The 24,718-nt window shown below is 43.2% G+C and overlaps 1 protein-coding gene across 1 annotated transcript in view; it reads left to right on the top strand.

Moving 5' to 3' along the window:
• efnb1 (ephrin-B1) overlaps nt 1-22,140 on the top strand; it is a 58,834-nt gene extending 36,694 nt beyond the window's left edge. The window contains exons 3-5 of the mRNA XM_067598764.1: nt 9,802-9,894; nt 16,130-16,237; nt 17,978-22,140. Coding sequence (XP_067454865.1) covers nt 9,802-9,894; nt 16,130-16,237; nt 17,978-18,372 — 596 coding nt within the window. The 3' untranslated portion in view covers nt 18,373-22,140. The remainder of the gene's footprint in view (nt 1-9,801; nt 9,895-16,129; nt 16,238-17,977) is intronic.
• Nucleotides 22,141-24,718: the final 2,578 nt, after the last annotated feature.

Genomic DNA, 24,718 nt, shown 5'->3' with positions numbered 1-24,718 from the left:
TTCCCTCTTACTTACAATAACTCAGTTTGTTTTGCATCGCCTATTTGCAATCGGAAGCGCTGAACCCGCGGTAAGAGTTATTGTTTGTTTGTTTATTTGTTTCTCATCTTTGATGTGTGTTATTGTGCCGAGGAACACAGGCCCGGCTCAGTTGTCATAACTCTCTTCTGGAGGCCAGATGGAAAAGGTCAGTGAAAATGAAGCTCCTCTCTCCACAGTGGATGAATGGGCACAGTGTTGGAGCTGAACACGCACACACACATACACGCGAGCCACACACACACAGTCATAACGCACATGATCATCATACACACACATCTAAACACATTTGCATAAATGCACACACAAGCATTTTTTTACATGCACCAGCACGAGCGACGAGTTCTCTGAGGATATTTTGTCCTCCACTGTTCGTGTTCGTTAACGTGTTCCAGGGCTTCAGCTCTTATTTCCTGTGGGGGGGGGGGGGGGGGTTTGCTCACAGATTAGCTCTGTGGTTAGTCTAGATTTTTGGAGCCTCATGGCCTTTGACATGCCACGACTATCTCCCACCACATTCCGATCCATCCCAGCGCTTCTTTTATCTGGCAGCACAGACTGATTTGTGGCTCGTGGACCTTTAGATCGAGGAAGGCGACTCCTCTCCAGAGAGTCCACAGTCCCATATCACCTTTTTAGATGACCACAAAGGCAAGAGAAAAGACGAGGAGGATCAGTTTTATCATCTGTAGGGATTTAGCGAGTGAACCGCGGTTCACCTCGTGTGATTATCAGTGCAAATGAAGCAAGACGAAAACTTCAATGAGCCTCCTGCTGAGGAACAAGCTCACTAAGAGACCTGTGTGCATCTGTCAGCTCATTACACATGTGTAACCTGACAATACCAGTACCACCCACTAATCTGGATGTTAGTGGATGTTCTGGGGTAAAACAGTTACTGGCATTTAAAATAGGCTAAGGTTAGTAAAAGCAAGCAATTTTGCAAGTTTTATTGCAATAACAGAACATTGTATTTTGCTGTGCATTAAAAATTAAAAAAAAACAGAAAAACACCCATAGATCAGTGATTCCACCGTTGGCTTTGGGACCCAACAAGTGGATCAGTAAAGGGATAAGAAATTTTAAAATTCTGTAATGCAAACTTATGTTTTTTTATTCTTTTTTTTTTTTTTTTTTAATTTTTTATTCCTCTCTAAATCTTGATTTGAGATGGAAAAATCTTTCTTTGGTTTAACTACTTCCAACTCATAATCTGTGAGTTAAGTTTAGTCACAATTAGACTAAGCTTTACCTGAACAGGTCTCAGTCCAAAAATTTGATAACATCTAACACACCCTGCTACAGTACAGGATGGACCAGCATATGTGCACATATTTTTGTAGCCACTTCTAGGTAGTAAATTTCAAGGCTCTTAACATCTTCAATAGATATTTGTCTTTTTTGTCCACCCTTTCTCTCTTGGCATGTTCTCTAACTCTCACCAATGTAAAAATGAAGGTTAATAGAGAATGAAAATACTCTCATTTTGAAGTAGCAGCAGGAAGTGATCAGTTTGCTCTATTAGTAGTTTATCAGAAGCTCCAGTAACGCTGCAAATGAAGGCGGATCAGAAACCAGTGAGGCTGCTGTCTGTGAAATGAAAGACATAACAGGAATATAGGAGTAGAAGAAATCATGTTGGCGGATTGTTGATGTGGATTAGTGGGCATCTCGCCCACTAATTTCTGTGGTAAGGGAAGCACTGGGCCTATGATGGGATTAATGAAACATTAATGTGGAACTCCCCTCCGTCTTTAGCAAGGATGAAACTCTGTGTACTCATTGTTTTCTACACACACAAGCGCACAAACAAGCCCTGTGCACACACACTAGTTAAGAGCGAGATAAACAGTAACTCAACAACTCCCACATGAACAATATTAACCTTTAGCTTTAGAGTGTGTGTGTGTGTGTGTGCCTCAGCATGTGTTGCATCTCTTCTAACCTTTAGCTCTGACCAATCGGAAGGTGAAATGCCAGTTTTTTCTCTCTGACCCAGTTTCTCCTCTGCTTATTTCTCTGAACACGCGACATTTCAGCTGCTATTAGTCAAATGATGCACTGTCTGGGAGGGGAGTTCAGAGGCAAGTGTGCGCTCTAGCTGTATTTGTGATTTGTACGTGTGTGTGTAGCTCTCAGGGTGTGTTTGTTCACCTGTTAGTTTTGTGTATTCAACGGTGCTAATGTGTGTGCGCCCACTGGGGCTGTGCTAGTTTAGAAAAATAATATCGCCTAATTGACGGGGAGTGACGTTCAACTGCAAACAAAGAAAAATAACAGTCACAACCTTTTGAAATGTTATTTTTCTTCTACATTTCAAGACTTTGCATTGAGATGTGTACAACTGGAGGCCACTTCCTCAGGCTCTATTTTCCTGTTTTTCCCCCCTGCACATGATTTGTGTAAAACTGCTGAGGTTTTCTGTGGCTGCAACTCAATGGTATTGGTGAAAAGAGCCATTACAGCCAATTAGCTACTCTGTCATTAGGGAGGGTTGTATGGGCTACTGGCAACTTCACACAACAGAATATATTATAGCAGAAAAGAGCTAGTAAAGTTGAAATAGCCAATATCTAAAAAAAATGTTCCATATTGGCAACGGCGCGGTCGAGGTAGGCTTGAATTTCACAGTCAGTCTGGTTATGAAATTAATATTGGATACTTTGGCTGCAGTTGTTGCTTTTCATAACTTTAATACTATATGCAACAGCTTATAGCATTATAAGCTGTAAGACCCCCTCCCCAAGGTTACTCTGTTTTATTGTCCCAATCGACAGCATTCAGAATTGTACGATCTGCACTCCCCCAGTGCACACCTGTCAGATTATGTGGGCTTCGGCTTAGAGACGTGCGTGCACATTTTTAGCAGGTCTCTCTCATTTCTGTGTGTATGTGTGAAAGGGAAGGGAGGGGGCAAAGGAGTGCAGGAGAAAGGTTCTGGATGCGATGTGCTCTAAGATGAGTGTGTCTACATCTGTCATGTTGGAGTGCGCTCAGTCTGTTCCTGTTTGAGACAGATGACTTGCTCTGCTCCCCAAGGTCCTCCTGTTATTCTGCATCCCTTATCTCCTACTGATCCGACAGACGGCCTGCACCGTGTGTATACTTTTTATTTGTTTGTGTGTAGTCGTGGGGTGTGTGTGTGTGTGTGTGTGTGTGTGTGTGTATGTGAAATCTCACCGCGTGCACGTCTGTGCTTTCTTGTGCTCGTGCATACAGGGCAATGTCAGCCTCCGTCCGTGTGTGTGCGGAAACGCAGTGATGCACAAGTTTTGCGCTGTGTATAGGAGCGCAGGGTTTTGCAGCATGCTGAGTTGGGAAATGGAGAGTGGAAAGTGCAGCGGTGTAAAAGCTCTGCCCCGCTGGATTTCACCGGAGAGGTGACACACAGACACCCGCAGCTAAATGATGCAGAAGCTCTCTGTGTCTGCGGGCTGTGAGCCTTGTACAGACACACCGCATTCACAGAAACACACACACACAGACACTTTTGGAGCTGCTGACAGGTCCTCTGCAGAGGTTAAAAGCTGTCATAAGTAGTCTTGAAGCACTAGCCCTCTGGTGCTGGCCATGGAAGTCCTTAATGCCCAACCTTTGGCTTAGTAATCTGGGACTGTCTTGACTGATGTACAGAGACCACACACACGCAAAGACACACACACTGATGTGCTCGCAAAACTCAACACGGAAAATTTACATCCTCTCAAACATTTGTACACATAAATGCCACAGAGATGCACAAATACACATACAGTTGCACAGAGGCCAAAGTACACACAGGGGAGAGTGTAAGAGAAATGGTGAGTGTGAGAGAAGCAAGCTGGCAGACACACACACACACACACACACACACAATTCAGCACACACATATGCTTCCTCTGCTTCACAGAGAGAGATCACCTCCCACTTCTTCTTCTTTCCAAACTAAGCTCTCCTCCTCCTCCTCTCAACTCCTCACTTCATCACCTCCTTCCATATTCCCTCACCGGCATATGCATGCACGCACAGACACCCCCTCCCCTCCGCCACCCTCTAAATACATACACATACGCACACACACTCACACGCAAGCACACTTCAGACAGATCAAGTCTCACTCCTCCCCAGCTCGCACACTCTCTCGTCTTCAAAAAAAAAAAAAAGGAATCTCCCGCTTCCTCTCCTGCCCCTCCTCACCCCGCACTCCTCTTTCCATCCTCTCTCTCTAAACACCTCACCCCCACACACACACCTCTCCACTTCACCTTCCTCCCTTACCCCTCTGCAGCACCTCCCTCCCTACCTCTTCCACCCCCCCCCCATCCTCCCTCCACCCGGCACTATCCCATAGTGCTCTCTGCTGGGAGGATTTAGAGGTACCCTGTAATTTTGGTGCCGGAGGAGCTCTTAAGTCCTGCCTGATCTTCTGGCTATAGAGGCAGCCAATGTGTGTGTGTGTGTGTGTGTGTGTGTGTGTGTGTGTGTGTGAATATGTATTTGTGTGTGTGCATGCACATCCCAGTGTGTGTTTCAGTCTGTGCTCGCTTCTGTGGGCCCAAGTGCTTACATGTCTGTATATTTTTTTTGCAACCATTTCAAGTGTCGTTGTATTTGTGTGTGTGCAGTTGTGCATGCTTTTTTGCTTGTGTGTGTGTGTGTGTGTGTGTGTGTGTGAGAGAGAGAGAGAGAGCAGTCTACTCAGAGCGCAGGAGAGGAGCTCCCTCTCTGGCTGTACACTGAAGCAGTGAGCTGAGCAACAGTTGTGTGCACTGGGCTGCTAACCACCTTAAACCTTGACACTAATGCCGCTACCTGCTTACAATACACACAGCAAAGTGGCTCCCGGGAACAGGCAGCATTCAGTAATATTAGAGCTGCTACATGGTGATGCTTTGCAAAAAACAAAATGGAAAAAAGTAACCATTGTTGAACATGAAGATGAGAAAATCATCTGTGTCCATGCGCATTACTCAAAACCACATTTATTTTAATGTAAATTCAATATTGGATTTTGAAAATAGCATGAAAAAATGTGCAGCACCGGCGTCACAGATATGACTGTTTTATATTGTCTGCCAGGTTTGATTATTGAAAAGAAACACGAGAAGAAAACACTGGCCGAGCTGAGCACGCCTAATTCATCTGAGATGATATGAAAAGTCTGAATGAATTTTCTTTGCCGATGCCAAACCTGTGGAGGAGTGCTATGTGGGAGAGACGGCGAGTGAGAGGTTGGAGGTTGATTACTGATTTCCATTTCTATTTCTAGGACAAAGCAATGGAGGGCTGATGGGCTGGGACATCTATTTAGATCCATTTCATTCTACCATAATCAGGCTTTAGCCATGCCCTAATACTCAGGATTTGAAAAGGTTCAAAGTGCAAACATCTAGATCCTCTAGTATTATTCCAGTCTGCCAACCTTACTCTGTATATGTTTGCGTGTGTGTGTGTGTGTGTGTGTGTGTGTGTGTATGTGCGTATGTGCACGTGTGTGCTTGCATGCATGCCAGGGCTGCTGGGGAGGGTTATCTTTGGAATCAGGCCCATAAACCTAATCTAACCCTCTCTGTGCTCATTCAGGAGTGAAATATTTTGTGCAAATAGGCTCTCTTTTCCTTTTCCCCACTTCTACTCTGGTTCGCTAATGTAAACAAAAACCGAGATAGGAATATCGCAGGTATGAGAAATAGCCATTTCTGTTGTGACGCTCTGTTTGATACAGACACACATGCCTGACAGGGTTGTGTTTAGCTCTCTTCTGTTTTTCCTGCAATGGATGAAACAGCTCTGTGTGCTGGTGTTTTTCCTTGATGCTAAGTGTGAGTGATCAGGTTGTGGTTGTGCCTGTTTATGTATTTAGCTTTTTTTTTTTTTAAAATGTAGACATTATTACTGGTGGTTACTGTGACTACCCGCTGCCTGCTCGGCTCGTCTAAGTGGAAGTCTGAATGCTGTGGAGAATGGGAGCTGGGGGGGGGAGGCGGCGTGTGAAAGGTAGCCAATGAATGTCACCTCTCATCCACTTTCTCATTAAACAACCTGCTCTCTGTCTGTCACATGGGCTGTATCTATCCCCTCATTCGGTGCTTTGGGCAGATGTTGAGCACGCGAGCGCGCACGCTCATGCATAGACACTTGAGCACACACACACACACACGTACACACAGCCCATTGCGCTGTATGAAAGCAAGCCCCCTGGGCTGGACAGGAATAATAAGCAGCAGATGATTCATGATGGAGATGGGGAATGTATTCAGCAGGACCACCTGAGTGACCTCATTTAGCAGACCTGAGAATAAATATAGACCACCGCATCGCACTTTAGCCTTAGCTTGTGTCGTCTGGGCCAGTCAGCACTGCATCTCTCACACATCTCCCACTCGTCTCCTCTGACCACCTCGGGGAGCAGTCCCTTCAATCTATCCCGAATGTCCTTGTGGAATCCGCGTGAATTTGTGTATATGTAAGTGTGTGCATGTACATATGCATGTTAATGCGCCAGCAATAACGATGTGTGTGTAGTATTGGAACAGGAGCCTTTGTTCCAGGCCAGTTCTTTCCCCTGTAAGGCTTTCTCTTGGCTGATGCATGTGTACTGTAGATATTTCCCAACATCAACATTTGGCACCTGGTTTCTCTTATGACTTCAACAGCTGTAGATCTTTTGTTCTCCCACTAGTCACTCTGCGGCCAATGATCCACACCCACAAAGAGAGCCTTAAATCATACAAAAAAACCAGCTTTGGAGCCGACCGCTTTATTAAAAAAAAAAAAGCGACATTCCTTCATGCAATGACCAGTTCTTTCGGCATTCTGGACCGCTAACGTCGAACCGGTTTGTTCCACTAAATCATTAGCAGCAGACGGGGGAGTTTCTTTGTTCTTCGTCCTGTCGTTGCTTTATTCCCTTGTGTTTTTATCTCCGCTGAGACTCACAGGAAGACCCAATTCCCCAGTTTCCTCTTTCCAAAACATGACATGACCGTCGGCCTTTTAATATCTGGAAATCCAGATTTGGATTAACGTCAGTATGCAGGGATGAAACGAGAGAGAGAGGGTTAGAGAGGGAGGAAAAACTGACTGAGAGACAGAGTGGATGGAGTGAGTGAGAGGCTTTCAGATTAAAGAAGAAAGGCTGGCAGTGTGTCCTTGTTGTGGAGTAGGGTTAGGGAGTTTGAGAAATGCAGCTGGCAATCATCTTTTTTTTTGAGCGAACCCTGACATGATAGATGTAAATACACTGATATCAGATACGGGTTCGAATGACAAACACAGGAGTGCATGACGGTGCTTAGCGGTCTGCAAGATCCACCGCGCATTTTTTAATGCACTCAACAGTTGTTTCTGTAGTCGATTTCCATCTTGAATAGTACTTAGAAGATGGATTCACATGGAGTAACGCATAAGGAAATGTGGTTAAAATTGGACACAGTTAATCGGATTATGAATTTCCAGCAGTACAGTTAAGGCCCTGAATTATTTGATGTTTTAAATGGCCTGAATACAAACAACATATAAAGTGATCATCTCTTTATAAATCCAGCTCTCTTTCAGTAGTTCGCCTAAACAGAGGCCTCCGAGGGCCAACTTATCATCATGCCACATCAGTAATGCAGGAGTCTGTTCAGCCAGCCTGAAGGAATAGTTAATTTAGATGACAGAAGTAAGTTAACACTGAGAAGATTTGCTCTCCCTGAGTGGATATAAAATTCATAGCATGACACTCACTCTTAGTCAGATTATTCAAGTGCCTTTGAGCTTGATCTTCAAAGAGCTAATTTTTGTATAACCTTGCTCTGGAAATTTAAAAATCGAAAGAAGAGGAGAAATTGGGTGGAAAATGGCAGGCTGAGGTTAGCACTCGTGGCAACGTCTGGGCCATTCAGGCTGCGAGACGGTGTGCCTTTAAGACTGGGAACAGGCTCATTCACCTCCCTGTCTTTGAATGTTCCCTTTAGAAGAGACTTGCTCCTTACATAGACTTAACATAAATCATAAGACTCACTTAGCCTTGAGTGTTCATTCACATTAATGTCCCACGTAAATTTTAAATCTTTTTTGTTACTGAGTTGCAGTCAGCCCCGCTGGCCCCCTCATATATATGTCAGTGTCCGGTTCACTCAGTCGTGTTGAGTCTACAGAGGGGAATTTGCCAGAGAGCTCCTGACACAATGTTATCACAATCAGTCTCACAAATTATCACTAGCCACACTAACAAAATGTTGTGGTTCACTTTGTAATTTAGAGCCTGAGTATGATCTGATAATGTAACATAATATTAGTGCAATTCATTATTTAGTTTTCTCCAATTTCTCCGGAGCACAAAGCTGAAATCCCACAGGGCAACAAAACATCAACATTAATAATACTTAGGAATGACAAGGCATGAATCAACTAGATGAGGTTTTCCATAGCTGCAGAGGCAGCTTTCAACACTGCTTGATACAGCATCAGTTTATAGCAGGAAAATGCATGTAGAAACACTGATACATGCCAGCAAGGGTAAGTATTTTGATGTTTATTTGGACCCACCCAAATCCCCCCCCCCCCACCCTGTCTGTAGCTTAGTCTGCCTCTCTTTGTGTCATCATTAGATAAGCACCCTCTCCAAGACTATCTCATCATAATGAGGGTGCCATCTGAAGCAATCACCCAGGGAGATGGTCATTGAGTTAAGAGGGAGGGAAGGGGAGGGGTAGAGCCAGATAGCGCAGATAAAACAAAACTAAATGAAGTGAGCGAGAAAACAGACAGAGAGAGAGAGCGAGAGAGAGGGAGAGACCAAGGCGGATAATGCAAGGAAAAGAAACAAAAGCATTTCTGGGGAAGGGAGTAAGTTGAAACAGCAGACTAAGCGGAGATGGAGATCATTTGGGGAATTCCAAAATTAGAGCTGCCATTGCATGCGCCCACACAGGCGCACGCACACACACGCACACACGCACGCACACACACACACACACACACACACACACACACACACACGCACGCACGCACTGCCTCATGCTTAGCTGCTCAGTGTTAAGGTCAGAGTCACACTCTGTCTCCCTAGGTCATTATCATGGGCCCTAAAATAGACAGCCAATTGTGTCACAGCGCCTGAAGTGAATGTGACATTGAATAAACAACCCCCCCGAACCCTGAGCTCCTCGCTCAAGTCAGAGCAGAACACACACTTTAAAACAAATGGAGAGGAGCTGACACACACACGCTCTAATACAGAAACGGACACACACATGCACTTACAAACATTAAGGGAGGCATTTAGCTCTCAGCACTACCAGCAAGTAATGACACATGTGGCTCAGAGGGAGTAAGCTGCTCGAGGAGTTGGCAAGCAGCTGGAACTCTCGCTGGCATGTCTCACTGCTAAACTATGCACAGACAGAAAACACACACACACACACACACTCACATACGCTCACACACACAGGTCTGACCATACTCTCCTCTCCACCTCAGCACCCACTCTCCCTCAGTAGGCTCTAATGTTGTTCCATTCATTTGACTTCACTTTATTGTGTTAATGAGAGATACCGTTGAGAGGAGCTGGCAGTTGATTGAGGGTGAGAACGGCTAATCACTGGAACAGCTAATCAGTGCTTGTCGTAAATATTGATTAGTTCTGTGCGCTATGGACGTGCTCATTAACCAGTGTGTCATCTTCTCTTCTTCTCTCCTGTTTTCCTTTTCTCAACCCCTCCTCCCCCCCCCCCCTCCTCCCCTTTGTCCTTCACCATCTCCACTCTCTCCACTCTTCGTCTCCTTCTTCCCCTCCAGCAACCTCCAACGGTACAGTGGAGGGCCTGGAGAACCGGGAGGGAGGTGTGTGCAAGAGCCGAGCCATGAAAGTCATCATGAAAGTCGGGCAAGGTAAATGTGCGCTCACCTCACATGTAGAACACAATACAGCAGTGTTGCCTTAAAGCCATGTTTCACTTTGGTGTGACATTCTCATTTATCGCCATGTGTGCCTAGCGTGACTTTGTCCGCCACCGGCCTCCAACGGGAACTGATCTCTACAACTGTAAAGTTGTGTTTTGAAATGAATTGGCCAACAGTGTTTGTGTGTGGTTTTTTAAAATTATTTTTATATGTATTGCTTATGGTCATTACAACTCAGGCTGGGTGATAATTCACTATAATTGTTTATCAACTTTCAGTGGTTTCACATCATGATGACATGATCGCATTGTGTTAGTATTTTTACACAATCCTGTTTTCCAAATTAATGATTATGAGCAAAATGTAATTTAAAAACAAGCAAACAAAAAATTATTTATGTCAACAGAGTTTTGTCAGATGTAATGAATGACTAGTAATTGCATTTAACATCAATTTTCCAAAAATAAATTCATAATTGCATACATTTAGCCACTGGTGATATACCTTGATATTGAAATTTTTTTATATTAATATTGTGATAAATATTCTGTCCATATTGCCCAGATTTATCATTAACAGCCATTTAAAATGTATCTGATAGATTTAGTTTAATAAGAATACACACTAAATGCACTTTGTTAGATTTTACAGTTTATTAAATTGATAGATAAAATAGTCACATATTGCCTCTTCCTTTATTTAAAAAAGAATGAACAATTCACTGTAAATATCTCTATGTAGCATTTACAAGCAGTATATACACACTTAGTAAATTGTAATAATGTAGTTATAAGCACATGTAAGGACACTTTTAAGTGTTTATTAATGCATCAATGCAACAACGACTTCTCCTATGAAGCATTAAAAACAGCTTATAAACAGTTAATGAATGATTGATAATGCAGTAAACATATTTAATACTACAGTATATGATAACACAAATGAACAAATCCTGACAGTGTGTAATAAAACATTTATTAACATATCATTCAAAGTTGGTTTGAAAGCTGTGTATAAATGTGAGTAGAAGTAAAATAAACCTAGTGTAAAACACTTTCAAAATTGTATCTCTCATAAAACATTTTCTCAAACTCTCCAACAAAAACATAAGATGGCTACTAATAAAAATAATATTCAGTTTTGAATTTTTTTTAAATCGGCACTAATTTAGTTGAGTTGGGTTGGAATGATGGATGCTGTGAGACAGGCAATGCACTGTGATAATGGAGTTACAGGACTTTTGCATCAATATGATGAAGAACCTCAATTTGTCAGGCATTTAATTCCCATTTGGTTATTTTGTCTGTTTCTTTGTCAATTGAACGTCCAGAAAATGTACTACTGTATCATAATATACTGTATGTATATTCATAATGTAATACAAAATTCATTCATTCACTCAATCATGTCCAGTAGTTTGGAAATCTCTTTTCATACACAGTTTGTGCAAATAATGTGGAAAAAGAGATCGTTATGAAATAACTACCAAATTATAAATGACTCAGAAGAATTTCTCCACATGCAAAGTTTGAAAAATGCCTCCGATGTTTCTGATTTTTATCCAGTAATCACAGAATGAAAATGTGTTTGAAATCGGTATGTAAGTGCACGGTCAGGGTAAGTCATCTAAAAATGCTGGAAGTAAACAAGCCAGCTTTGTTTAGATATCCTTGGACACAGCATTTGGTTTGCATCATACTTTTAACTTGTAGATGCAGTTTTACTTGACATGCGGACATCCATATCCTGAATTTGACAGGTTACAGTACACAGATGTGTTACTCTGTAAATATTCCCCCCATCCTCAGTGTGGTTGTTTTGACCGAAACAGACACTAACCACCATCTGAGAGGAACATCTGCCCGCCACGATGATCTGATTCTGAGCTTAAAACCTGGATCTCACATGTCAAAAATAAACTGAGACTTGCTGAGAAATCTGCAGAGTGTGAGTGTGTATGTCTGCACATTTGTGTGCAGATATTTGAATGTTGGCTGCTGGGATGACAGCAGTGTATCCTGGCAGCCGGTGGAAGAATAGAAGCTAACAAGCTGCTGATGCTAGCAAGGTCTGAGTCAGAACAAATTCAGCAGATAGAGTGAAAAATACCCACAGCACCAACTCAGAAACAGACAGGCATTGCATTATCTTTCCATGTAGGTCAATCTGAGCATCTGACAGCCCGGGATTGCAACACCATCGCCAAATAATGACAACACTGCTGCATGAGTGCAGGCAACACAGGCTTTTACACTGAACTATTAAGTTTGGGGTGGGGTGGGGTGGGGGAAACAAATCCCTGAACTCACGTTAATAAAAGTTGAAAGCAAATGTCTTATTTGAGGAAAGTTCTAGGAAAGTTCTTCTCAGCTTGAGTTTGTTTCTGTGGCTGCCGGCTGTTCCTCAACTTCGCCAGAGCCTGCACTCATTTCCCAAAACGGTCCGAAGCGAGCTGTCACTCACAATCAATGTGCCCTAAAAACCTTGTTAGAAAAGATGCTGTTGGCCCAGCCGCTACTGCTTTTAAATCTATTTCTGTGGGTGGAATTTTTGATGCATAATCTGCCCATCCAACCCAGTATCTATTTGAAGAAGGGCCGTGAGAAATTACAGCTTTGACAGAAACTTTGATTTGGCTGCTGTACACTATCTATTGATAGTTTTCCCTTAGATAGGAAGCTGTTACCATACTAGCAATTTAATTGTCTCTCTTTTAAGAATTGTGTTATTTTACTGACTCTTCTAGAGCTGAAAGAATGTGGTGATTATCCAATAAATTGAAAATGAGTCATTTATTGCGCAAAACATTTGCTGACTCCAACTCCTCAGATGTGATGATTTGCTGCTTTTCTTTATTTCTTTAACCCTGAGATGCTTTGGTCATTGGACACTACACTCTTCCATAAGTGGGTCAAAATTATCCTTATTAGAATCAGTAGATTTTTGTTAATATAATATACTATCATCCTCATTTTGCACACAATAATTATTTAAATTCTACGGTTACTGTTGTGTTTTATTGTAATTTTTACATATTTTAAAAGAAAATAACATCAAACATTTGCATTTTCGACACCCTGAACCTCCCCATTGCCTCAATGAACTGAGTTGCCTTCCAGTCAGTTCCTCATGTGTGGTCTGACATGCTCCATAAACGCTGTGATAATGCAGTTATAGTCTGGGTCGCCTTCATCTGAGATGTCAGACTCTAAATCTAACCACATCCTGATTCCTCATTCAGTTTCTCTCAGACCATATCAGCTGTATGTCTAGCAAGCATATCAACACTACATATAGAGACAATATATACAAAATCAAGATTTTAAATGGCACATCAATATACACATGTATAAATTATAAACAGTATGCCATCTATCAACCAGAAAATATATTTATTAATGGTATATTATCAAATTATTAAACTACCAATAACTGTCTAAAATATGCTACTTAACTAAGCTATTTTTTCACAAAAGTGTAATCAATGTGTAAAAAAAAACAATTTAATGATAACATTTTTTATAAATTAAAAAAAAAAAAAATATATATATATATATATATATATATATATATATATATATATATATATATATATATATATATATATATATATATTAATGCTGAGTGGTGATGCTAAAGACAGTTGATGTGTGGTTCACAGTAAATACTTAATACATCTGACAGAAATAACTGGTAAGGATTAAAGGTTTATATACATTAAATGCAGCTCTTTTTTGACCCACTTATGGTGAATTAAAAAAAACAACTGTATATTACATAAAATATAAAACAATAACAATAATATTAAAAAAACGACCTGGAATACGACAAAAAAAACACATTAGCTGGATCATTTTTGACCCACCTCTGAATCTAAATGTTAACTGTAAATTGTTGTTCTTTTAAATTGTTGCTCAGACAAAACATGTAATTTCCTGATGTCACCTCTGGCTCTGGAATATGAAATAAAATAAGTGTAAGTCGGAGCCAGACTCTACCTTCTGCAGGCACACTAGATGTTGTTTCAACAAACAAACACAAAAAAAAACCTGGGCTGCTCTGCTTGGCTCTGACCCCAGATGCTATTGTTTTTAAGCCACATTTTCCTCGTCTCTGCAGCTGAATGCCAACACTCCCGGTAGCCAAGTCCCCAAGATCTCCCCATATGTCCACTCACACTCCTTTGCACTTTGCACTATAGATTTTATTTCAGTGACTCATCCTAGTGAGCAATATGTGCTCATTCCTTTCATGTTACATTTCCAGTTATTGTGGAGGCACTCCCAACCCTAATCACGTTGAATCATCTGTTTGTGGGAAATTATGCAGCCTGACATATTGTTATCTAATTGTACTTTAAATGCCTCATGTTCCGTCTTTTGTCTTTTTATAAAATGTGAAGTAAAACGGAAAGAGAGGGAGAGATTGAAGGGGAAATTCTGGGAGCCCATATTTTATACATCCATCGCTGTTCAGCACTCTCCACCACATCATGTCACCGAGCTCATTAGAAATATGTTGACTCACTGCCTCGCGCTCATCCTCCCCTCCAACTCCCCCTCCACCATCACCATCACCATCACCATCACCACCCTCATTTTCTCTCTCCTTTCCTCTCGCAACATATCTGCCTCTCTCTTCTGTCACTCGATCGTCGTCTCCCTCACTCACAGTCCTCCTCTTTCCCCCCTCCTTCTCCCTCCTTCTGGCGGGTTGGCAGTTCTGAGGTAGTTGCTGTCTGCATAGCTAAGGGAAATGTCAGCAGTACACACAGAAAAATGGGTCAGAACATTAGAACGCTCCCTGCACATGCTCAGTGGTTGAGACACAGTGTTGGGGTTATATGCGCGGAGTGAATCAGATCACTGTGTCCTCTCGTATCCTCTGCCATGCGTGAATGTTCCAACTTCTCACTCCTGTCTTTTCTCATCAATTATTGACGGTGCACAACAGCTCACGGCTAAGTTCACCACTGCTGCAATCAGTATAGAGCAATGCGGACATGGAGAAGACAGAGGAACAGAGGAGATCAATGTAGTTAATAGTCTAGTTGTGTTTAACAAATGCCAAAAAAGTAGAAGAGTGGACGCTGCCATGAGTTGCTCTTGGTCTTTCAATTTTTCTTCTCTCTGTTCTAGTTCATATCTGTCAGACATCCCCACACCCGATTCATTTCCCTTTACGAGTCTCGGCCAAACCGTGTTGGAATTAGAAAATAGACTGCTAGACTGTCAAGCTCTTTTCACTCACACACACACACACACACACATGCGCCGCCACACGCATGCCACATTAAAGTTGCCATAAGGGACTCGAATGTAAATTGCCTCACCACACGCCCTCCTCTCTATTTCTCACACACACCCCTTGAGCAGGCCTTCGGGCAGATGCAGATAAGGCCTGATAGAGGAGAGGCATCTGATAGTGTTCTGTGGAATCCATCTGACTGGGCTTGGTAATAGTTTGTAACTATCTTCTGTCTGCCGGCCCTGCCCTCGTAAAAGCCACATCGCGGACCCACCAGTGTTTACCGCACAAAGACTTCAAAGTGCGTGTGCTGAAATCACAACAGGCAGACAGATAAACTGTCTGTTTCCTTTGCATTCCCCTCAGAGCTTATGCAACCCCTCCTCTCCCCTTCTCCTCTCTCCTTGTCTCCCCCCTTTTCTTCCTGTCCTCCTCTTCTCTCCTCTTCAGAAGTATGCCTCTTTTAGGCAGAGTTAAAGCCAGAGCAATAAATAAGGCATATTATGGCCTTTTAACGTGATGAATAATGTAAAACAATAAAAAGTTAATATATAACTACTTTACCCTCATTCTGCCATGCCTAAGAGTATTGTAAGTATATTCTAGGTGTGAGCTTGTGTGTGTTTGCATGCATGTGTGTGTGTCCTGCGTTCTCATGAATGTGTCAGTGTTGGAAATGACTGTCTGAGTGTTTGCTGAAGGAATTGCTGATGTAGATGTGAGCTCATTTTTTACGACAGGACAGGGATACTGGCGTGTTTCACAGACGTTCGCTAGCTTGTCCTTCCTCTTTTTGTGCTTTCATCTTCACTTCTGAGAAGCTTTCAACACATGCAAAGATAACCTTCTCTGTGTATAAAAGATATATCAAAAGATAATAAAAAATAATCCTTGCCGATACAGAGACACAAGTCATTGTAATTCAGTGCATGCGGCTTGCCAAGGCTGAGTTTCTGTGTGTTTTTGTTTCCCACAGTCCCGAACCCCGTGGTGCCGGAGGCTCCAGAAGACAACGCCATACCGGAGTCCAGTCCCAGTCCGCCTGACCAGGGTCATATCGGACCCGAGATGCCAGGAAACTCTGGTGAGCAGATTGACAGACAAACTGCAGCTTCACAGAATGCTTTCTGGTTTCTAGAGCACAAATATTTTAGTAAAATAAAGGTTTTTGAAATATAAAAAACGAATATTCACAGCCTCTAGGGTTCCTCTAATTATTAATCACATTTAGCCCGAAAAGAGAAAATAAAAATCATAGTTGAGTCTTTCAAAGTACGTTTTCTCTCATATGGCTTTTCATGCTGCAGGCATTCCTTTCGTTTCTTTTTTTGGGGGGGGGGGGGGGGTGGAGGGGTCAACATGCTAAAATAGGTGTAACACAACTGTTGTAAAATAATACTCATCAACATGCAGAGGCAATAAAACAATCAGAAACCTCACCCAAAACAAACACAGCTCACCCCGAGTCACTGCACTTAATCATACTGTACACAAAGGGTGTGCTGCACCCAAGGAGACTCCTTTATTATATAGCTTTCTTAAACCTCATTAGAATTGCAGATAAATTAAGATTAAAAGCAGAGATAATTGAAGAAGTCATTTGAGCCTCTTTGGATGCTCTGGGCCCTCCTTGTTTCCTGTTTTTTTACCAGTACCTTTCATAGCTGCTTTCCACAGGAGGGCACATTTCTTTTTCTCTCTTTTTTCTTTTAGATCACCCCCTGTACTAACTTTTTGACTTACTCCACAACTTTGTATGCCACCAAACTTATTCCAAGCACAGACTTTTCTGCCTGTCCCAATGTGATAAGCCGTCCTCATTTAATAATTGCTTATTTGACATTAGTTGCTCTATAAAAAGATTTCCTAATGTCACTTTTTCCTAGACCCGGGCTTTTACCTGTCTACCATTGTTAGATCAGTGATTATGTCAAGTGAAAAAGTGGAGGGTGGAATGAAGGACATGTCACTGCAGTTTGAGGGGCTGATATTTCAGGAATGAAATTTCTGACAGCCTCTCTCGAGCTCTAAAGCGCCCAGAATGTACGAAATTCCTTGCGCATCTGATTTCACCGATATGGCTGGAATCAGTAGCTTTCAGTGATGTCATTTACTTGTGATAAGGCGTAAGGCGTAGTTATCCCCTTCTCAATAAATGGTTAAGTGCAGAGTGGTCAGCCGAGTGCGGAGACACAGTCATTAGTGGGGATGGCAGTCTCCGGAGGTATGGGGCTTTTGTGTGTGTGTGTGTGTCAGTAGGGGGTTGGAGGGGAGGGGGTCATGGACAGTAAAGAGGTGGTGGTGGGGGTGAGTGCAGCTCTTTGGCAGCAGCTGCATGCATACATGGAAAACAGATTTGGTTCTTCTCGGATTTCAGTCACTGGAGGAGCCAGTCATTCTCTCTCCCATCCAGTAACAGCTCCCCCTTCCCCCCCTCCATCCTGAACCCCTTAGACAAAAGGATAAAATAAAATCAGATGTTCAGATATGCCCTCCTCGTTTCTTTCATATCTCACTTGGCCTTTGCCATACAAATGTGGCCTCAGTATGTCACACAACTTGCCCGGGCTCATTCTTATCAGAGCAGGAATCTCGGTTGTGTTGAGTGATGACTACAGATTTCATTAGGAGGCTATTTTGACTAAGCTAATTCAATTACATTACATCAATGGGGCTGTTAGTCATGTAAAGCAAACAACAAACGGGGATGTGATCACAGTTGATTTAGGCAGAGAACAGTAAGATCTCCACATGACAGGCTTACTGTAAATGTTATTACTCCTCTGATTGTCTAAGCCCTCTCTCCTTTTATTTCTCTCTCTAGACCACATAAATCAGGACCAGTCTGGTTCCTCTGCAAACTCGGATGGCATCCTGGGCTCCAAAGTGGCCGTGTTCTCCGCCATCGGGGCCGGCTGCATCATCTTCCTCCTGCTCATCCTCCTCCTTGTCATTCTGCTCATCAAGATGCGCAAGCGCGCCAGGAAAAATGCCCACTCGCAGCCACGCCCCTCCGCGCTGTCTCTCAGCACGCTGTCCAATCCCAAGCTGCCGGCGGGCACGGCTGGCACGGAGCCCAGTGACATCATCATTCCGCTGCGGACAGAGAACAACTACTGCCCTCACTATGAGAAGGTGAGCGGCGACTATGGCCACCCCGTCTACATTGTCCAGGAGATGCCCCCGCAGAGCCCTGCCAACATCTACTACAAAGTCTGACACGCTCCGCACAGCCAGCGATAGAGCCAGGAGAGAGAAAGAGAGAGGAGCGCTTGATTTATGTTCTTGGGAAGAACACTTTCCTTTGCGTTTTGGGGACTTGATGGTTTCTTCAAGCCCTGTTATTTCTACCACCTGCTGCACAAATCTGGAGAGACACGCACTGACCAGTAACCAGCGGGCTTGTGAGCTGACTGACGAGAAAAGTTTATTCTGTTTGTTTGGGTTGTCTGACAATCCCCCCCACCCCCCACCCCTCCTCCCCTCACCTCTTCACCTCCAACCTTTTTACGTCTCCCTGCTGTGCTCCGCCATGGGGGCGTGGCTGGAGCGAACCAACAGATGGAACTCTAGCTTCCTTGTTGGCTGTCCCCTTTAACGGGCAGGATATAACTTATCTCAGATCCCTGAAGTACAGTCTGTGCTACACCCAATTAAACACACCATCCTAGCACACTAGCCAGGAACAGGCAGACACAGGCCTCCGAACGCCACTCAGCCTGCAGTTTGTGTGCAAGCATAAAATGTGTGTGTGTGTGTGTGTGTGTGTGTATGTGTGTATCTCTGTGTGCATGTGTGCGTGTGTGTGTTAGTCAGGGCTCCGTGCTGGGCCAGGAAACTCTCCAGATAGCTCAGGTTTCAGACACAGTGTGTGAAATAATGTGTTCCTCTCCCTTCGCACCTCTGATGTTTGCCTTACTTACTATTTTTGATGGAGGATTTTCTCGACCCTGATTCAGTTCACAAAGCAGTTGTATTTTGTTAGACTTTTCCTACAAGTGCACAATGTATAGAGTTGAATAGATCATCATTATCACTCCATTATCTCACCACCCACGTCATCCATTGCGTTCATCCCCCCCTCTCCCCTTTCCCGAGAAAGTACCTTGCCCTGGACTTTGGATGTCAAGGTGTGTATGTGTATGTCTGTTTCCGGGATTACTCCCTTCTCCACTGGTCTGATAGGAGCTTTACCATTACTCTGGTATTTATGACCTACTTGTGTGTATGTGTGTGTGTATGTGTGTGTATGCGTGTGTGGGCATGTCCAGACCAGTCTTGTATCTGGGCAGACTTCTTGGCTTAGGGGCAGAACATTGAGTTACTGTATCACAAGCTTCAAAAACAAGACAGACTGAGGCGCCGACAGACAGACATGCCCAAGATCTTAACGAAAACTCTTCCAGTGCTGATGAGCTTACGGAGAGATGGTTTTTAAGACAGCAGGCACATTAAAATCTGTTTGTTCTAGCTTCTGCTGCTACAGTGTAAGCATCAAACAGTTAGTTTGGTTCCCGCTGTCTGGGCTAGGTGGGTGTAGGTTGGATTGGCAGCATTTATTGGCTGGCCTACATAGGTAGGATGCCCTATATATAAGTTGGATGGCGAACCACGGCTGAACATTGGGATACAGTATTGTCACATGCCAATTGGCTGCCATCTGTAGATGAGTCAGTGGAGTGCTCAGTCAGTGGTGTCGCCAGCGTGTGACTAATCTATGTGCCATCTCCATGCCCACACTCACCAGCCGGGGAGGAGAGAGAGCGAGAGTGGCGGATAAAGGAGAAAATGTTCCTGTGACTTGGCTTTAACCTGAGAGGAAGATGGCGGCAGAGGGGGGTGGGGGGGGTGGGGGGGGTGATAAGGGGTGAGGTGGGGGGGCGGAGGTAGTTTAGCATTCATTTTTCCATCCCCTCGCCAGTTGTGCTGTGAATAAAAATGCTGTGCAGAATATTCCACAGTCAAGGTGTTCAGCCAGCGAGGACACTGCAGCTCAGCTATCACACAGCCCAGGGCAGCAGCACCGAGACAGGATTTACTGCAGCTGGGTGTGTGCACACCGAAGCTCACTTTTAGGTGTGTGTGTGGGTGGGGAGGGGGGGCTGGAGGGTTGTTCCAATCTGTCTGTGTGCACATGTAGGTGCTTCTATGTCTGAGTGCTTATGTGTGATTATATTTACAGTTTTTCTCTGTGTGTGTGTATGTGTGTGTGTGTGAATGGTTCTGTGGTCTAGCAGCTGAGCAGACTTGTTTTGGGAGTGGAACTAGGTGCTCCAAAGAGTGTGGCTGCCAAAGTACGGAGCGCCGCAGTCCCAGTTAATGATGTGTGAGAGGAGAGGGGAGCAGATAAGGACAGCTATTCCTCAGCATGCAGACACGAGCTGATGTTTGACGCACATGTGCACACACACACACACACACGCACAGACACACCGAGACTGACGGGTCCAGGTTTATCTCCAGTCAAACGGTCAGACTTGCCGGTGAATAAACATTCACCGACAGAGGCACCTATCATCCGCAGCCACATACTATTGCCATCCACGGACATACACTGCTGAGTTAAAAGGCAGCCCTGCTTGAAGACTTGGGGAAGACTCCAGTGGCTTTTGCGTGTCGTTAACCTCAGAGTTAACAGCCTAAACAGCTGCTCGTGCTTTTGTGGTCCTGTGTTTTAACTCAGCATGCAGCCCTCAGCGGCCCTCTGTGAAACACATCTAGATCAAATATTTTTGTTTCGGATCGGTGCGCATCCATTCACCTACACCAGCCAAGGGAGTCATTACCAAATTACCACGAACCATATTTCATTTTCATTCATTCTAGTGACCACTTAATGTTATTCAAATTTGGGTGAGAAAAAAAAAATTAAAAGGAGTTAACAGAGAAATGTAAATATATGGATAGAGCCCAATTTAAGATGTAATTTCACCTGAACACTGCTCATAAGAAAAATTTAAGATTAGATTTTTGTAATGGAGGATGTTTGTAAATAGCTGTCTTTTTAAAGTGTGTTTTGTATGAATCCTTGCATTTTTGTCTCTGTTTGCAATATGTTTTTATTTTATTTTCTTTTAGAGTTAAACTGAATATTGCAACGGACATACAAGCTGTCTTTTTGCAGCGTCCAGTATTGTCAAAAAGTCTTTGTTACCACACGTGTTTAAAAAAAAAAAAAAACTGGGGTTCAGAGTTTTTACATCGCCATTCAACAGGATTGTAGTTGCTCATCAGAAGCTGTTCAGGACTGAAGGTTTGTCACCAAGCGGCTTTGAAACAGATAGGCCATTGAAACTATGAATGATAAGGCCCCTTCCTTGTTGGAGACAGCACTTAACTCTGCATATGAAGACTGTGTTATTCCACTGCCTTTGAGTTACCTACACCTTCCACTCCATTATGAAATGTAACAGAAACATTTTGGTCCAGAAAGATTAATCTTTTCTCAGTTTTAATAAGTGTATCGGGCCAGACAGAGAGAGACGTAGAGAGAGAAAGGGGGAGAAAGGGAGAGGAACAAGAAAAGGGGCCACGTATGAGAATGTGACCGTTCTGCGCTCACCAATAAATCATCCAGTATACACCACTCATTATCTCCCAGGCGGTCCTTTGTTTTAAAGTTGCTCTCTCTTTCTCTTTCCCTCCCTCCGCCCCCTCTCCTTTGTCATCCCTCCTTTCCTAATTTAGCACAAGGATGTTGGTTGATGGCTCATAGCATGAGTCTCAATGTAGGTTGATTTCTGCTATTGTTCAAAGCCACAGTATTATTTTTCAATGTGCATGTGTAAGCAAAACCTGTTGAATTTGTTTCCCTTTGTTTGAATCATAACTGTCAAGTTTTGTTATTTTAATTTTAATTTTTTTTTTTTTTCCATTCACTTTTTCGCCGCTTCTCAGCGTAACCTATTGGCACCAGCTACAATGGAAATAATGTTCCACCAGTTTGGAAACTACCGCATATTGATAAATAAAATTTTTCCCATGGAACTTGGTCTTTCTCTCTTCCTTCTTTGTTTTACCATCAAGCTTTACAAATGTGGGTAAAAAGATTATATCCTCATCTCAATGACCACCTTGGTTCATGGTGGGAGCACAAAACCAGCCGCCCACACTCAGCACTTCCCTCTCAGCCCCCTCCAAACCCCTCACCTCAGGGGTCAGTGCTGCACAGATGGGTTTGTTCTGATACATTAGTCAGATTGAAATCACAAGCAGCCTTCATAAATTCATATTAGGGGAGTATGGACACGCCTTTTTGCATAGTAACTAATACCCGTATCAACCCGCTCTGCCCTGGTGTCCTCCAAAATTACATTTCTTCATACATGATTAAATCTGATTGGCTGCACTCGGCATTTCCATTGCGTTTGTCTGAAATTACAGTCTGCGCTTATCCGACTGAGGAACAAACTCCAAGTCCTTGGTGAAAGCAGAGATGGCATGAAATGTTATTAAAGTGATTGGGCATTTTCTCTGACAAACACATCAGTGTTTGTGGGCATGGCTCTCGTGTGGCTGATGATGTGGACGAGGGAAGAGCTGATGGCGGGAGAGAGAAAAAGTCAGGGCAATGAGAGACATAATGTGCCTGTGGCTTCACTGCCCTAGCCCCCCCCCCCCCCCTCCCCCCTCCACCTCCCACTCCCCCACACCAACCCCCCCCCGCCCCACCCCCCACCCTTGCTGTTTCTATCTGTGCCCCGGGGCAGGTACGTTCATCTGGTTTCCTGGCTCAGTCCCGAGACGCCCCCATAGATCTACGTTACTGTGGGTTTATTAAAACCTTCCCCCCACTGAGCAACTATATGTGACTCCATGTTGTTCTGTGTGTTCGTTTGTGTGTGTGTGTGTATTAGTTGTTGTTCTACAACAGAGGCAACATCACAAAAATAAGGAAATATTACTGTTGGAAGCATGCACTGCATCTTTATTGAATCAAATAACCGCTCCACATTCAGTTGTCCAGTGTATTTAGAAATTGAGGAGTTAGATTTTATTTCATCCTAAACATGTTGTATACTGTGTATGTATTACTGCATCATTAGAGGACTCCTCAGCAGCTTACAAGGGTGATCAAGTGTTGTCTCTTTTCATTGCGTTCATTTTCAACGCAGCCATTTTCATGTCAGAACTTTGGCATTTGCACGCACAGACTACACATCATTTGCATATTTAGACTCCTCTACATTTTCAGACTGCAGCTAAAAACACCCTCATGAGTTTTCACACTTGATGTGAGCATGTGTAATTCCTCACATTTTTTTTTTTTTTTTTGGTTTTTTATCGTGTAACATGGTGGCTCACGTGTCTTTGTAGATGAAACAAGTCACCTGGGAAAGCAACAGCTGCCAGCAGTTTGAGGTGTCTTGGGAACAATTTAACATATACTCATTCTCATCCATGACTGTGAATACTAATTGTGAAAAGAACTTCGAAGTAAGCTTTTTTTTTTTCCTACACAGTGTTGAGTTTTTTAACAACAGTTTGTAATGTGGAAAAGAAGTCAAACACTGGAGATTATCACAGTCACTTTTGAGGCATTGAGACCTACATGCAGAGCGAACTTGTATTTTTATTTGTGAAATGGTGTTCAACTTTTTCCTTGGGCTGACAAAAATTGCATATTATAAATTCATAGTATGTGGCCACCAAAGTAATTACTATCAAACTAAATGCAGGGTATTTTAAGGTGAGGAAGCATAGATTAATACTTTTTCTGAGCTGAGAAATACATTTTAGATTGCACTGGTGGTTGTTTGCCTCAGATGATCACCAACCGGTTGTGCATTAGCATAGTTTACTTATCATTTTGTTTGCTACTACATCACTGCCTGCAAGGCAAGTCGTTTTCACGTCTTATGAGGCCAGCAGAGCTTGTGAGGAAGCCATGGATGGAAAATAAAGTTGTCAGGGGGAGATGTAAAATGATAGCTAACCAGATGAGGGAAAGAATTCAATAACTCTGGTCTGATTCCTTCAACGGTGTAAGTTGGCACCGCATCCTAGTTTCCCCTCACGTTATTTCACACAATCTGCTCCCACACAAAATCTGCTGCATGTGCAGACACTACCCTTGATCTGTTGAAGCAAGCAAGTTCTGAACTCTGCAACTTCTCAACTGTGACCACGCATCCAGGGAGGGAGAGGTTGTCAATATGTGGCTCTTTTGCGATTTGGTGTGCCATCTCCTAATGTTTTTTCATATGGATCGTGCAGGAGACTCGTAACTCACACCAGAATCAATATGACATGCTATGGGACATGTTCTTTCTCATGTAATGTAGGCTACATATACATATTTAATGAGTTAATGCATCACTCGCCATTCATAAATAATGCAGGCACACTAATGCTTTTCATCAAATGCTGCTCATCAAATATCAAGCGGATTTTTGGTCAATCCTGCAGCTACACGGGAAACCTGAGACGGCACAAAGAAACGGAAACTGAGAGAAGAAAAACCATGAAAGCAGAGTTCATCAGTCAAACAGTAACATATGGATAGTTCATGAAAGGACTAATTAATGTGATTCAAATTCCAATCAATGGCAGGAACTATATCTAA

Source organism: Thunnus thynnus, chromosome 9 (genome assembly GCF_963924715.1).
Source record: "Thunnus thynnus chromosome 9, fThuThy2.1, whole genome shotgun sequence".
In the NCBI taxonomy this organism is placed as follows: domain Eukaryota; kingdom Metazoa; phylum Chordata; class Actinopteri; order Scombriformes; family Scombridae; genus Thunnus; species Thunnus thynnus.
Note: the sequence above shows the minus strand (reverse complement) of the source record. Positions and strands in the feature narration are given on the sequence as shown.